At 34.8% G+C, this 17580-nt stretch overlaps 1 protein-coding gene across 1 annotated transcript; it reads right to left on the reverse strand.

The window, feature by feature from the left end:
• Positions 1 to 16602: 16602 nt before the first annotated feature.
• LOC149181864 (uncharacterized) lies at positions 16603 to 17279 on the reverse strand. The gene has a single exon (XM_089418426.1). The coding sequence runs from the start codon at positions 17091 to 17093 to the stop codon at positions 16653 to 16655; it is 441 nt and encodes a 146-aa protein (XP_089274552.1). The 5' UTR covers positions 17094 to 17279; the 3' UTR covers positions 16603 to 16652.
• Positions 17280 to 17580: the final 301 nt, after the last annotated feature.

Genomic DNA, 17580 nt, shown 5'->3' on the forward strand with positions numbered 1-17580 from the left:
TCGAGTGTATGACACATGGTTACATGTAAACAAAATAACATAATCTAGTGTATGACACCTTAAAGCGGTGGCAGGCATAAATGCAGCAATGATGGTTCCTCTATTATACAATGTAGTCCATGGAAATATATTTTGATTAACATAAAATGTTTGAGATTTAATACTAGAATTAGTTTGAAGCGAAATTTCCAAATGTGAAGCGAAAAGATGATATAACCTATGCTTTTAGCCTCCCCGCCTTGGGAGGAGGCCAAATAAGACAATCAAATAGATTAATGTTCAAAAAGTTATGTTATTCGTGATAGTAGTTGGTTATTCATGATAGTAATCAGGTTAAATAAATGCTAAAAGCCACCATTTCGATTACTATAGTCTGTGCCTTGCCTATGATAGGGACTAAGAAGAAGACTATCTTGGAAATATTTGAAGAAAAACGACATTGTAGATAGACACTATATTGTTCAAAATATGATTTAACTTAGTAGGGGAAATATCAATGTTAGAACATACATTAAAGGTAACTGTGCATTCATATCATATGTTGTTTGACTTATTAACAGTGGATGGGGAAACATATTTTTGTCTTCCTTAAAAGATTGGTAATAAACTACTTAAGTCATAAATTCAGGAGTAAAAATACAAAAAAAATAAAAAAAAATTGCACTAGCGGATGTTACAATTTCACAGTGAATATATTTATAACAATATGACATGATTCTTAACCATGTATATTCACCCCCACATTACCATCAAAATATCTTATAAATATTTTATTTTAGTTTAATTTTATAGCATTTTTTTAATTAAATCGAAGAGGAAAAAAGTTATCATTTATTTTTAGATATATCTAAACCCTTTATCCTCATAACTACTGAAAATATTCCCACATATATTAAATCAAGGTTCCAATAAAATTAAAATTGAAAATACTGTATATATAAAGATGTGAAATTATATATATATTATAAATAATATTACTATGAACAAACATAGATCCATCTTAACTAAGGATGGAAAGGATGAGAGAAAATAAATTAATTAACAAAAATAGATGAACGATAATGCATGATTGTTTTACAATTTTGATTATTGTATTTTCTTTGATATGCTTGATCCAAAATATAAGTTTAATATTTTACAACCAATTGATTTTTTTTAAATTTAGATACTTTGGTAAACACAATATCATGGAATCAAATTTAAAAGAGAGAGGGGGGGAGAGGGAGGGACCAAGAGAGAGAGGGACAAATAGAGAGAGGGAGGGAGATAGTGACAAAGTTGGAGGGTGAAGAGGGAGAGAGAGGAGGAGGGAGATAGTGACAAAGTTGGAGGACGAAGAGATAGAGATAGAGATAGAGAGAGTGAGAGAGAGAGAGAGGGAGAGAGAGAGAGAGAGAGTGAGAGAGAGAGAGAGGGAGAGAGAGAGAGAGAGAGAGAGAGATGAGCTAAGAGAGAGAGGGAGGTGAGAGAGAGATGGAGTTGGAGGGGGAGAGTGAGGGAGGAAATAAGAAAGACATAGAGATATATAGGTGGAAAAATAGAGGGAGTGACAAGGGAAAGATAGGCAGAGAGTGAGGAGGAGAGGAGGGAAGGGAGAGGAGATGAGAGAGATAGGGAGAGAAGGGGAAGAGAGAGAGAGAGAGAGAGAGAGAGAGAGAGAGAGAGAGAGAGAGAGAGAGCGAGACATAGAGCTGGAGGGGAGAGAGATAAGGAGAGAGCGAGGGAGATTTTGACAGAGTTAGAGGGAAGAGAGAGAGAGTGATGGGGGTGGGAGAGACAAAGAGAGGTGGGAGATAATGATAGAGAGAGGAAGGAAGAGAGAGAGACATGACTCAAGAGAGAGAAAGAGAGAGAGAGAGAGAGAGAGAGAGAGAGAGATGGAGTTGGAGGGAAGAAGAAAGACATAGAGGGAGAAAGGTGGAGAGAGAGAGTGTGTTTGATAAGGGATTGATGGAGAGAGAGTGAGGGAGAGAGAAGAGTGGGAGGGAAGAGGGAGAGAGTGTGTATATGTTTTGGGGGTGAGATAGACTCGAGGAATAAGAAAGAGACACATAGATACAAATATAGATATTATATAATATTATATAACCAACGTAGATACATCTTAACCCCAGATTTATCAAGTGTTGAGAGCGATCAAATGTCTTAAGTTGCAAACCTTTCCTCAAGTTTTGCACTCAAAAAAGAGGTTTGCATCTTGAGAGATTTGATCCCTCTCGGTGCTTGATAGATCCAACGTTAAAATAGATGTAGGTTGTTTTAAATTGTACTCAATGATTATAATTAAAAATATATAACTTTAAATATTATTTAATGATTATAAAAAAATTATTTATATTTTAATAATAATAAAAAAAGGTTTACATATATATAATTGAATAATGATTGAAAATTAGTTCAATCATTTATGAAAAAGTTAAGATTATGAAATTTTTCTATGTATTTTAATAATAAAAAAAGTTAGATTATATATATATATTTATTGAATTATGATGGAAAATTATTTATTTCCAATCATTTATGAAAAAGAAGTATATTTAATATTATAAAATAGTTTATAAGTTTTGAAATTTTTTTTATAATTAATATCTAACTATGTTACTTGTTTTAAAGATATATTATATTTTTTTTGAAATATTAAAATTATTTTATTATTATGTAATTGACATTTTCTGTCAGGCCAGGAGGTAAATCCTCAAATGAGATTATATTATTCATTTAGGCTATTCATTATTATATACATGAGGGAGTGACTGTTGAGTTTCATCTCCTGATGACTCCACTTTCTCTATTATTTATTTACACAATTTACAGTTGTTCACCCAATCCCTATGATTAGGTGTCAACATTACCCCCTTAATCTGAAGGGATGTTGGTGAGTCAAAGCATCGTTCTGATCTTTCAAGCTTTTCTATTCCAAGTGCTTTGGTGAATATGTCTACAATTTGCTCATTAGTGGAACAATGGCGAAGATGGATTGTTTTGGCCTTAACATGATGTCGAATCAGATGATATTTTGTATTGATGTGATTCATTCGATCATGGAACTTTGGGTTCTTCGCCAACTTTATTGCTGAGGTATTTCAAATCATGAGTGGAGTCGAATGTACTTGTTTTACCTGCAAATCTTCCAGAATTTTCTTGAGCCACACAATTTCTTTTGTTGCCTTAGATGCTGCCACATATTCTCCCTCTGTTCCGGAATCTGTTGGAACTGATTGTTTGCATGATCTCCAGGAGACAGCTCCTAATCCAAGACTCATAGAATAACCAAAAGTAGATACCCCAGTTTCTTTGTCTCCATCGACGTCTGAATCAGAGTATCCAATCAAGCTTAAGTCGCCCACCTGTGTATACTTGAGTGCAAAGTCTTGAGTTCCCTTCAAGTACTTTAGAACTCTTTTCGTAGCAGACCAATATCCCTCACAAGGCTTTTGCATAAACCTCAAGAGGATTCTAACAACAAAGGAATTGTCTGGTCTGGTAGTAGGCAGGTATTTGAGACTTCCTACAAGTTGTCTATACTTCGTTGTGTCCTCAAATTATTTTCCTTCAATGGATGTGAGATTTAAGTTTTGTTCCATTGGAGTAGTCAGAGGATTGCATTCAACCATGCCAAACCTGTTCACAGATCTCCAATGTACTTCTTTTGAGAAAGGAATATGGACTTTGGATGTTGAGTTACTTCAATACCAAGATAGTAATGAACAACCCAAATCAGTCATTTCAAAACCTTTCCTCAATTCCTTCTTTATGGATGAAATGTAGCTCTTATTGTTCCCTGTCATCAAAACATCATCTACATATACCAAAAGATATACAATTGTTTCGCAAACTTTCTTGACAAAAAAAGTTGTATCATCAAGATCATAATGTTTGAAATTGAGTTTTAGAAGATGCTCAGTTAGTTTTCATACCAGGCTCGCGGTGCTTGTTTGAGGCCAGACAATTATTTCACAAGTTTTCATACTTTATGTTCATGTCCTTTCACAACAAATCCTTCAGGCTTGGAGATAAAAACATTCTCTTTTAGGTCTCCATTCAAGAAAGTAGTTTTTACATCCATTTGATGGACTTTCCAACCATTTTGAGCTTCTAGTGCACAGAGTGTCCGGATGGTAGCCCATTTTGCCATGGGGGAAAAAGTATCGTCGTAATCGACCCCTTCCTTCTGTGAAAAACCTTTTGCCACAAGCCTGCCTTTGTGCTTGTCAAGTGAGCCATCATATTTATACTTGTTCTTGTAGACCCACTTGCAGCCAATTGGTTTGGTTCCCAATGGAGGATCAACCAGCTTTCAAGTGCCATTCTTTATCAAGGCATCATACTCCTTTTGAATTACTTCTTTCCATTCATCATTAGAAGCAACTTCTTTGAAGGAAGTTGGTTCAAAATATGTAGACAAATTCAATTCACAATCATAAGAAACATCCATATAAATAGGTGAATTAGAGTAATCTACATCAGCTCCATTTTTCCAGGTTGAATTTCTAGTTCTTGTCTTTCCAACCTCATTAGGATGAACACTTTCAAGTGTCTTTGTTAGCCACTTTGGGGGACCTTTCTGAGATGGTACACGCTACTCAGTTGATTTAGTTGGGACTAAATCAAGATTGAGTCTACTAATTCTATCAATCACATTGCTCAAAGTATCATCCATTGTTCGAGTTTCATGTGCGGGAGAGAGTGCTTCAGAAGAAGATTCCACAGGTTGATCTAGTATAGGAATCCCCCCTTCAAGATGTGGAATCTGATAATCAAATTCTTGAAATTATTTTGCATTTGTGAATCTATCTAAGCGATCAAGTTGCCACTCAACAACACTGTTAGTTTTGGATGATTCAAGAAAGAGTACATCTCTAGATACAACAAACTTTTTATTGACTTCACCATAGAGACGGTGAGACCCCAGGAAAATACACTTATGACTTCTTGCACCAAGTATGTTTCTATGTACCTTTGGTATCAGGGCATAACATGTGGAACCAAAGAACCTGAGATGCTTTACGAAGGAATGTGTCCATACCACATTTCATAAGGAGTCTTGTTTCTAATAGCATAAGGTGGACATCTATTCTTTACATATATAACACATAGAACTGCATCAACCCAAAACATCAATTTTACATTTTTTAAAAACATCATGGAGTGCACCATATTTAAGATTGTCCTATTCATTCTTTCAGCTACTGCATTCTGTTGGGTATTATAAGGCACAGTTGTTTGATGTTTGATCCCATGTTGGCAAAGATAGTTTTCAAATTCATTTGAAGTGTATTCTTTTCCATTATCAGTGCGAATAGAGTGAATATGAGATTGTGCATCATTTTCAATCCATGTATGAAAGTTCTTGAACATTTGAAAAGCATCAGATTTGTTCTTCAATAAATAAACCCAACACATTCTGGTGTAGTCATCAATAAATGTCATCATATATTTATTTCCATTTGTAGAAGGAACAGGCATTGGACCTGTTATGAAACCAGCTCAAGAAAAGATAGAAAAGAGAGATCAACGCCTTAGAATTCAGCCTCTTCGAGGGGGCAACCTCCTTTACATTACATAAATGAACAATTCTTGGATGATACAAATGACAAAACCTCCTTTCTATATATAGGAGTCTAAGGAGTCACAATATAATCCAGCCGACCTAACAATAATAATATAAAGCCACAAAAATAACAATAGAGGGATTCTATGGGGCACAGAAATAACAATATGGGGGTAATAGGGGCACAACAATATAAATAAGGGGTATAACTACAATAGTAATGGGGTAATCACTAGTATTATAGGGACCCAACATGCCCCTCTCCTTCAAAAAAGTGTTGTCCTCAACGCTTGAGTAGTTCTGGATACTTCTGCATAAAATTCTCATCCTCCCATGTGGAATCTTCAGCGGATAAGTTCTTCCACTTGATAAGATACTCTGAAATTGATCGATTTCGTAGCTGTCGAGTTCTTGTTTCTGTGACTGCTTCCGGTTCCAATATAATTTTTCCTTCCTCGTCAAGTTCTGGCAATATTGTTTGAACTGGGAGCTTGTCGCCTATAACCTTCTTTAAACATGAAACATGGAAAACTGGGTGCAATCGAGAAGCTGCAGGAAGCTCCAATTTGTATGCCATAGTACCAATCTTTTGCAACACCTTGTACGGACCATAATACTTTGGTGATAATTTATTATCCTTCTTAGCTTGCTTTAGGGACATTTGCTTATATGGTTGTAGCCGTAGGAATACCCAATCACCTACATCAAAACTTCTTTCACTGCGATGTTGATCTGCCTGTTGTTTCATTCTATTTTGTGCCAACACGAGGTTATCCTTTAAGAGTTGGAGGACTTGTTGTTGATGTTCGATGTGATGTTCCACTGCCTGAACCTTAGAATTTTCTCTTAAATATGATGTGATGGATGGTGGTTGATACCCATAAAGTGCCATAAATGGGGTCATTTTTGTTGCTGTATGGAAGGAAGTGTTATACCACCATTCAGCCAGAGGCAACCATTTGACCCATTGTGTCTGTTTATCAGATACAAAGCAACGAAGATATCCTTCCAAACATTTGTTTACTATCTCAGTTTCCCATCAGATTGAGGATGATAAGATGAGCTATGAGCTAACTGAGTACCAAGACAAGAAAATAATTCTGTCCAAAAATTTCCAGTGAAAATGGGATCTCTGTCACTTACAATAATCTTTGGGTTTCCATGTAGCTTTTGAACTGTTTCCATAAATGCAGTAGAAACTGTACTGGCTTTAAATGGATGTGATAATGCACAAAAGTGTGCATACTTGGTAAGTCTGTCAACTACCACCATGATGACACTCTTTCCCTCAGACTTGGGTAAACCTGTGATAAAATCCATTGAAACCTCCTCCCAACGTTGGCTTGGAATGGATAAAGGTTGTAATAGACCCGGTGTCTTAATTGTTTCAACTTTATTTTGTTGGCAAACCAAACATTCCGCCACAAACTTTTGAATATCTGATTTAAGGCCATCCCAAAAAAATTCCTTCTTAACCCTGTGGTAAGTTTTTAAAAATCCTGAGTGCCCTCCTAAGGGAGAAGTGTGCAATTCCATAAGAATCTTTTGTTTTAGCTGGGAATTCTTACAGAGGTATAAGCGATCTTTGTACCATAACGAATCATTTTTCCAGCTAAATGTATCAGAAGTACTGGAATCTTGTTGTAGCTTTCGAATAAGTGCCCACACTTCTTCGTCATTCTTCCATTCCTCCCTTGCTTCGTTTATCCAATCTGGTTGGATAATAGAAATGGCACACAACAATGCTTCCACATCCTCATCCTTTCTTGAGAGTGCATCTGCCACCACATTTTGCTTCCCTTTTTTGTAGATGATTTCAAAGTCATAACCCAACATCTTTGTGACCCACTTTTGTTGCTCTTCAGAGGATAATCTTTGTTCTAAAAAGTATTTAAGGCTATCATGATCCGTTTTTACCTTGAAGTGTCTTCCCATTAGGTAGGGTCGCCATTTCTTAAGTGCATGGAGTATTGCCAACATTTCCTTCTCATAAATAGCTTTGCTTAAAAACTTTCCCTTGATTGGACGACTTTCAAAAGCAATGGGTCTTTCATCTTGCATTAGAACAGCACCAATTCCATTTCCTGAAGCATCACATTCCACAATAAAGGTTTTTGTGAAGTCCGGTGTAGCTAAGACCGGTGCTTGGCACATTGCCTCTTTAAGATGTTCAAAGGCCTTTGTTGCTTCCGGAGTCCATGAAAATGAATCTTTCTTCAATAATGTTGTTAGAGGTGCTGCTATTCTCCCATAATTCTTAACAAACTTGCGATAATACCCTGTCAACCCAAGAAATCCTCGCAGATGCTTTATGGATGTGGGGATTTTCCATTCCTTAATGGCTTTAATTTTGCTAGGGTCTACCTTAACTCCTTCATGAGATACAATATGACCCAAATATTCCACCTCCTGGACTCCAAAGAAACATTTGGATCTTTTTGCATATAATTGTTTCTCCTCCAATAGTTGTAGCACCTTGTCAACATGTTCAACATGATCCTTCCAAGACTTGCTGTAGATTAGTATATCATCAAAAAATACTAACACAAATTTTCTAAGGAATGGTTTGAAAATTGAATTCATCAAACCTTGAAATGTTGAAGGTGCATTGGTAAGGCCAAAAGGCATGACCAAAAATTCATAATGACCCTCATGAGTTCTAAATGCCGTTTTCGGAATGTCTTCAATCTTCATTCTGATTTGATGATATCCTGAACGAAGATCCAACTTGGTGAAGTAAATTGATCCATGCAATTCATCCAGTAATTCATCAATGACAGGAATGGGGAACTTATCTTTAATAGTGAGCTTGTTGAGCTCCCTATAATCTGGACACATGCGCCATGATCCATCCTTCTTGTGCACCAATACTACTGGAGCTGAGAAAGAACTTTGACTCGGTTGAATTATACCAGCCTCTAGCATTTCTGCAACCATACGTTCAATTTCACTTTTTTGGACATATGGATATCTGTACGGCCTGATGTTTGGAGGAACACTTCCTGGAATCAGATGAATAGCATGATCATGATCACGCATAGGTGGGAGACCTTTGGGAGTCTCAAATACCTTGGAATGATTGTCCAGGACTTTTTGGAGATCTGGAGAAATAGATGATTCCAATGTGGAAACATCTAGCGAACATAATTGTGCAATTACACCTCTTTGCTCCTTTTTTAGAAGCTTTGTCATGCCATTAGAGCTGATTATCTTTCCTGGTTTCCCTGCAATACCCCTTAATTCAACTTCCTTTCCTTCCACAGAAAATTTCATGAAAAGTTCTTGAAAATTAAAAGCTATTGTACCCAAGGATTGTAGCCATTGGACTCCTAGTACAACATCAGCACCTCCCATTGGAATGGAAAGCATTGGGCTAGTCAATACATATTCTCCCATGGATAGCTTGATATTATGGCACTTTCCAGAACAATTTATTGTTCCTCCATTTGCAATCATCACTTGACACTCTGGTGCTGGATATAGGAAGCAATTCAATTCTTTTGCTACCCTACAATGAATAAAATTGTGGGTGCTTCCTGAATCAATCAACACTATTACCTTTTTCTTCTTGATTTGTCCTTCTATCTTGATGGTTTGAGGAGTGGTAATTCCCGCCAATGCATTACAAGATATGGTCGGATTTATTTGTTCTTCATCTAGGCTTTGTTCCTGGAATATATCCTCTTCTTTTGACCTTTCTTGCTCCTTTTCTTCTTCCTCTTCACAATCTATGTAGAATAATTTCTTCTCAGCACACTTATGACCTTTGTGTATTTGCTATCACAATTGTAACAAAGCCCTTTTGCTCTTTTTTCTTCCAATTGTTGTGGTGTCAACCTTGTAGGTTGTGGAAGACTATGGGCAACAACACTTCCGTCTTTATAGTTGTGAATGGTATGCTTCCTAGTTGCCATAATTTTGCTTTCCATTTTTCTTGCTAACCTGAATGCCTTCTCTAATGAATCAGGTTCCCAAAGGCGCACATCATGTTGGATATTATCCTTTAAAGACCCTATGAACACATCAATCCTATGCTCCTCTGGAATATCTTTTACCCTTATGTTCAATTTTTGGAACTCCTCAATGTGCTCCATTATTGAACCCTTTTGTTTGAGACTTATCAATTGGCTAAAAAAAGTGTTGCTTTTTGTATCCTCATAATGTGCTATCAATTCTTCCGTAAAAATTGCCCAAGTGATAAATTGTTTACGAGAACAAAGCCATTGATACCATACAAACTGATTTGGTTCCAAATATAAAGTTGCCATACGTACCTTTTGTGTGTTTTGCACATTATTGAGATCGAAGAATTGCTCCATCTGTAATATCCATGTGGCGGGATCCTTGCCATCAAACTTCCTCATATCGATTTTTGGAACATGGTGAGTCTTCGATCCAACATTAGAGTCTATGGAATCATGATTAACATTTCTTTTGTTCTCATCATGAGTTTCCTTTACTACCTTTCACCCTTAGTGACCATTTCTTGTAGCAACTTATTCATATTTATCTTCAATTCTTCCATCTTATCATCCATGCCATCAATTTTAGCGTCCATGCCATTCACCTGAGCTTCCATGCCCTTTATCTTAGATTCCACGCCATTTATCTTAGCATCTGTTAGCTTTTGTGAGCGTGACATTTGTTGCACTTGTTCTTGTAATTTTGATATATCATGTAGCATTTCTTCCTCTTCTTCATGAGTCATGCTAGAGCTTTCAGGTTCCTTACTAGGTGTTTGCATTTTCTTTCCTCGGGGCATCAGTTACCGATAATAATGCTTTACTATGCCCTTTGAATTCCTTCAAACCAAGCTTATGCAAAAATAAAAAAAAAAAACTACACACCTTTTTTTACTTTGTAGAAGCCTGATATTGAATCTGATGTATCTCTGTAATTTCGAATCATCCAGTTCTGAAATTGTGACATGTAGTAGCCTTCTATGTCCTCTTTCCAATGCCACTAGTCTGATCCAAATTGGATTCTCCAAGAAAGAGTTATGCACAATCTCCCACAGTGACCTGATTATAGACTAGTTCAGTAGAGCTAACTTGTACGAAGTGCCACGTGTCACTGTTTCAACCTTTGACTCTGAAAAATATATAAAAGAAACTACAGTTCGTCCTCTTTCTGTACCTTCTTACGAAATTTCAATCCGATGCTCAGAAAGAAAGTTATGACGATTTTCCCCAGGTCACCTGTTTTGAATGTAATTCAGGAGTCTGCAAAAAGACCAATTTCCTCAGATCATATCTCCGAAAATATCACGTGAAAAGCTCTGAAATTTGGACCCAAGTTTCAGCACGATTTCTTCTCAAATGGGTTTTTTTTGCGACTTCTGAAACGTCACAGAAAAAAAAAGTTATAGCGAAAATGCCACGATGACCTGTTTGGAGCAGCGAAACCCTAGAATCCAAAGCTCTGATACCAAATGTTATGAAACCAGCTCAAGAAAAGATAGAAAAGAGAGATCAACGCCTTAGAATTCAGCCTCTTCGAGGGGGCAACCTCCTTTACATTACATAAATGAACAATTCTTGGATGATACAAATGACAAAACCTCCTTTCTATATATAGGAGTCTAAGGAGTCACAATATAAACCAGCCGACCTAACAATAATAATATAAAGCCACAAAAATAACAATAGAGGGATTCTATGGGGCACAGAAATAACAATATGGGGGTAATAGGGGCACAACAATATAAATAAGGGGTATAACTACAATAGTAATGGGGTAATTACTAGTATTATAGGGACCCAACAGGACCACATAAATCTGAATGAATGAGTTCAATTTTTCTATGTCCTCTCGAATGTGAATCATGAAAAGATTGTTTGCTATGCTTTCCTAGAATTCAAGCATCACATTGCTTAAGTTTCCTAGGAATTGTTGGAAAACTAGTAACACCATTTTTCTTCAACAAGCGGAAGTTGTCATAGTTTGAGTGTCCAAATCTAGCATGCCATAATAAACTTGATGGGAATGTACCTTCATCATAATGAGAATTATATGAGAATTTTTTTGCATGAGCAGAGGTACCATGCAGCTTGAGAAGCCTTTCTTCTTCTATCCCTGTCATGACAAGTGAGTGGTATTATGCTTTTCTTACCTCAACCTTGCCATAAAACATGTGAATGGAGTGTCCTTGCTGGTAGATTTTGACCAATGACAACAAGTTTCTCCTAAGATGTGGGAGATATAAAACATGATGAAGATGAAAGTCTGGAAGACCAGGCAATTTAAGCCTGATTTTGCAAAGCCCTGATGGCTTGAGTTTTGATTTGTCTATAAAGTATATTGCTCCATCAACATTGTTAGTAAATTATTCAAAAAAAATATCTTCTAAAAGTCATGTGGCAAGTTGCTCCTGAATCAAGCAACCAAACATTTTTCCAAGAAGAAAGTGAAGCATTAAATAAGTCTTCATTTACCCCAATATTAGAGTGTGCCACAACATAGTGATCGGATTCGTGTGATTTACCTTTCTCTTTGTCATTAGTTTTACCTTTGGGTTGGTTTCTTTCCTACTCAATTATGTACCAAGGCAACATTCCTGTGGATGCATCATGTGGTCCTTCTCTTTTGCAACGTATGCAATGTATATCTGACTTTTCTCCTAAGAGTGTTTGCCCCCCCCCCCCGCCTCTGAAATTTCTTCTTCCTCTTCCTCTTCGCCCACCTCTTCCTCTGGAAGAATCTTCAGCAAGATTCTTCTCTCTATGTGCAAGACACACAACCTCTTCAGAAGACTGAGGAGTTGTCTTCTTCCCAAAATATTTCTCTCTTTCAGAAAATCTTTTCAAAAGGGAGTCAAAGGTAATATCTTTGAGGTTTCCATTTTCATACAATGGTTCAAGATAATTTGAGTAATTGGGATAAAGTACCTTGAGAAAATCTATCAGAGGAATGTCCAGTTCAACATAAGTGACTTTGATATCATGCATAATAGATTTTACTTCTGATGCAAGAGCAAGAGGATCATCATTTTGTAATTCAAGGCTGAACAATTTAATCATGAGTTGAACAAATTCAAGTGTAGAGTGTGATTCATAGAGTTCTTTCATTTTTTGTAAGGCTTCGAAAGCATTTGAAAATGGCGAAATATGGCGAATCACATCTTCATTTAATGATGTTGCAATCAATGCATAAGCTTTGTTGTTCTTATTTTCCCAAATGGCAAATTCCTTGTCTGAGGTAGGTTGTTTTGGTTCTTTGTCTTTGTCTCCAGCACACACTCCTTTCCACATCTCATTAAAAATGAGAGTGTGTTTAATTTTCCTTGACGATTCTGGATAGTTCTCTTTCCTAGAGAGAGCTACTCCAACAATAGATATTAGTGAATGCATTCCAGAAAAAATATCTGATTTTGGTTTCCAAAACAAACACAACCTTTCTAGATATCTTCTGTTTAGGTGGAAAATAATTCATTATATTAATACTTTTAACGTAGCATATATTCCTCCACTCACAAATATATTATATGATGGTTTCAACATATAAACCATATAATATATATCCAAAAGAAATACCATCCAAAATTCTGGTTCTATTATCACCATTCAAAAATCTCAATGAATTTTAATACTACCACCATTTTCAAAGGTTTTGAATGTGCTTCACACCATATACATTCACCATACCTCGAAATTTTGTCTACGGAACTGTAGCAGTGAATTTGCAACAAGTTTGAAAAATACCGTGACAGTCTTCGACTCTATGACAACCGGAGCTATGGGAGTGGAGCTGAGGAACAAGGATTTATATGCACACTTTCAAAATATTCATATTAAAATATCAGCGTATATAACGTTTTGATATCAGACCAATATATGTAGCATTTTGATATCAAACCAACAATACAATCATTCAATGCATATAAATAATTCGTACTAGCAGTATGCAACGTTTTCCAATAGTCTCCAAATATTCATATAATGGAGGGTCATTTGGTCTTCTACCAAACTCAGAGCATACTCAGTCCAGCACCATGCTCCAGGGAATAATAGACTCAAATGCAGTTGAAGTCACAGCATTGGCCATAACACCACGCTTCGAGCTGCGCCACCCTTCCAGCACATAGTCGCAATGCTTCCTGGCATCACATGACCATTCCACGTAGCAACTTGCTCCAGTCATGACAGTAGGCAAAGCAATGCCTTAATGTAGAAAATCAACCCTTCAGCACTCCCACTGCATTTAGACTAGTGAATTCAATAATGCACAGAACCTTGCAGGGATAAGACATAGAAATCATCAGTGCAGGTGTACAGGATGCAAATATGGTGACAGTTATGCAAAAATAGGCAGAACATGAGGGAGTTACAAAGGGAGGAAAGCTAAAATTAGAACTTGTTGTGATACCATGTCAGGCCAGGAGGTAACTCCTCAAATGAGATTATATTATTCATTTAGGTTGTTCATTATTATATACATGATGGAGTTCATTTAGGCTAGGAGGTAACTCCTCAAATGAGATTATATTATTCATTTAGATTGTTCATTATTATATACATGATGGAGTTCATTTAGGCTATTCATTATTATATACATGAGAGACTGACTGTTGAGTTTCATCTCCAGATGACTCTCCATTTTCTCTATTATTTATTTACACTATTTACAGTTGTTCACCAAATCCTTATGATTAGATGTCAACATTTTCATTTAAAGATAATGATTACGTTTTTTAGCTTATTTTAAAAATAATGATTAAGATTTCTAGCCCAATATGATAAAGATGTTGTAATGTTTTTTTTTTCTTAACATTTTGACTTGGTCAAATTACATACAAATTAAAAATTTAAAATATTAAATTAAATTGAAATTAAATATAAAATAAAATAAAATAAAATAATTTGAACAAGATTAATGTAAAATAGACAATTTACCATGAACATGTTTAGACTGTAAATTTTGAAAATAATATCTTAAAATATAATACTTTTATTTTAAAACATAATATAATATTCTTTGACATAATATTTTTTTAATAAAATTATTCATTTTTCAACTCGGTGAAAATACAATAAAAATAAAAATAACACTATGTAAAAACATTTTTACTCGAACAAAATAGAAAAAAATTAATAAAAAAATAACATTGCAATAAAAATAATCTGTTCGAATATGGTATTGATCTATACTATTCATGTGCAATATAATCTATTTAAAGGAGAAAATTAAACTAGGCTAGATCCATCTTAACTCTGGATCTACTAAAAAAAGGATCAAATCTCGTTTCACTATAAAAAAATTGCATCTCAATAAATTTTATCCCTAATTTTATCCCTATCAACACTTGGTAGATACTGACTGAAAATACATCTAAACTAAACTAATATTTATTATATATTTGTATTTTTTAAATTTAATATATAAATTTCTAACCCCATAAATTTAATATTAAAATATTTTATTATTCAATTCAATTAAATAATTCTATATTTATTTTATAAAAATATATAAAAAACAATAACCCATAACAACTTTTACAATTCAATTATGACTTCTTTAATTCAATAGACTTTCGGACTATTTATATATATCTATTTCTTTTAATTAAAAAACAAAACCAAACTGTTATTACAAAACCATTTGTTCCGGAAGGAAGGATAGTTACGTAATTAGATTTCTTGTTTCAAAAAGAATATTCAGTGCAGAATGATGAACACTTTCATTTCTAATAATTATTTAACAAGAAATCAATTATTTATAAAATTAGTATAAATATAACCCCAAATTTTTTTATTGTAACACCAAAAATATTTATTAATGCATATATTTACTTAATTAATTATGTATAAAAAGATGATGGGTTATTTTTAATTTCAGAAAAAAAAATAATTACATATTTTATTATAAAATAGATTTTTTTAAAATAAAATTTTCTTATATATTAATTTTCCCATCTAATTAAAATATGAATTTATTATAATTGGAATAATCTGAAATACTGGATTGAAAATCAATCTAAGCCTTCAATTAATAAATAAATCAACAAATCCTCATCCATCTTAAATTAAAATAAAAAAATCTTCTAATTAAAATGCAAAAAATTGACACTATCTGATCTTAATTCTAACTCTATGTAAATCACAGTCCCGTTTAAATATAAAATATTTAGTGTAAACCACTCCTGCATTTCATTAAACTAGACAAATCATTAGAGAAAAAAGAAAGAGCCACAGCCATAAAATGTTTAATGCTTATTACAGAAATTGTAAACACATCAATTTCAATTAAAGTAGCAACAAATTCACGGCTAAAATATCAGTTTTGCTATCATATATGTCGATAAAGATGTAAAGATAATCACGACTGTTTGCATAACTAACGAAAACATGGATTCTTAACGAGCGCATATATGTGAATTAATTTACTGTTTACATTACTAACAACAACGACATGTATACATACGAAATGAATAAACTCACAGATATAGGTTAGAGATTTAAATGAAGCTTATCCACCAGAAAAAAGTCTACTATACTATAGTAAATATGAATAAATGTATACACACTAGCCAAAATTATTAAACATTTAATTAGTTACATACTAAGCTGGTACTCGATTTAGATCTCTAAAATGAACAGCTCTAGTCTATGCCCTATGCAGCCTAAGTACATAAAAGCAGTGATTATTTGTTATTAGAATTAAAAAAACATATTTTACCTTTTATCATTTTCGATTTCGAAGGCACCGACAGGGAGCGATTTCCCAATATTGCTCTTGAATATTAAATATGAAAAATATATATAGTAGTTTAGTTGTGGTAAAATAGATAGTGATGGGTGTACTTTTAAGTTATTTTGTGATAAAAAGATTATTAATTGTGATTTAAGTTGATATTATGTAATTTTAACGGTTAAATCAAACCACAAATCAACCTGACCAAATCAACCTGACCGTAATCTCTAATAAATTTAGATTATTTGATAATATATATATATAACCAAAATTATTAAACATTTAAATAGTTACATACTAGCTGGTACTCCATTTAGATCTCCGAAAGTTAGAGCGCTTGTCTATGCCCTATGCAGCCAAAGTACATAAAAGCAGTCATTATTTATTATTAAAAGCTTTGAAAAAACATATTTTACACCTTATCATTCTCAATTTCGAAGGCACCGACAGGGAACGATTTCTTAATCCCAGCTATAGCGCTCTTGAAGTAAATCTTATCATTGGATTTGTCATCAATGGCGATCTCAGAGATGGTGATCCAGACGAGCAGCTCCTTGCTCTTCACTCCACTCACCTTCTTCATCTTCTGTTGCTCAACATACCCACTGATCTCTGGACCATATTGTACCAATTTCCCAATTGTCTTGAAGTGGTGCTCAATCTTCTTATTTCGCTTCAGCCACACATACCCCGTTTCCCTTACGTACCCACATTCTTCAACCTCATCAAGGAGTATCAAGCCCTTGGGAAGACCTACTTGTTCCAGCAATTCCATACATTTCTGCTTGCAGATTTCGCTTCCATGGTAGACTTCTGCCCCGTCTTTCAGATCACTTGCAAGCTGAAGAGCCATTCTCTTTCTTCTGTTCTATAACACCTCGGCTACGATCTTAGTCGAGTCAGGAAATGCATCGGTCTAGGGAGCTTAAATAGTTGAAAGTGGGTCAATTAGAGGCGTGAAAACATAATCAATTTGTCTCGAATTTCACTAAATTTCAGATATTTACAAGAATTTGGTTATTGATCAGCATTCAATTAAGGATAAGCATACAAAGGTCATGAGAAAGATGGGAAATAAGTGATATCAAAGCATCCACGAGAGCATTGTATAAATTTGTTCAATTTATCTACCTCTGGCAACATGATGGAGACACGCAGCGTGAAAGGAGGCATACAATTAAAAACGACAATTGTTGGCTTACCTAACTACCAACGACCTTGTGGCGATTTTAAAGTCCCTATGATATATGTACATCGGCAATTCAGAGCTGCGCATAAGAGTCTAAATATCTCATATAACCACTCTATAGTCCTGCATCTAAACTACCTACAAAGTGGTC

The sequence above is a fragment of the Pinus tabuliformis genome, chromosome 3_2 (assembly GCF_031772625.1).
Source record: "Pinus tabuliformis cultivar Carrire ecotype Pingquan chromosome 3_2, CPIR1, whole genome shotgun sequence".
NCBI classification, from domain to species: domain Eukaryota; kingdom Viridiplantae; phylum Streptophyta; class Pinopsida; order Pinales; family Pinaceae; genus Pinus; species Pinus tabuliformis.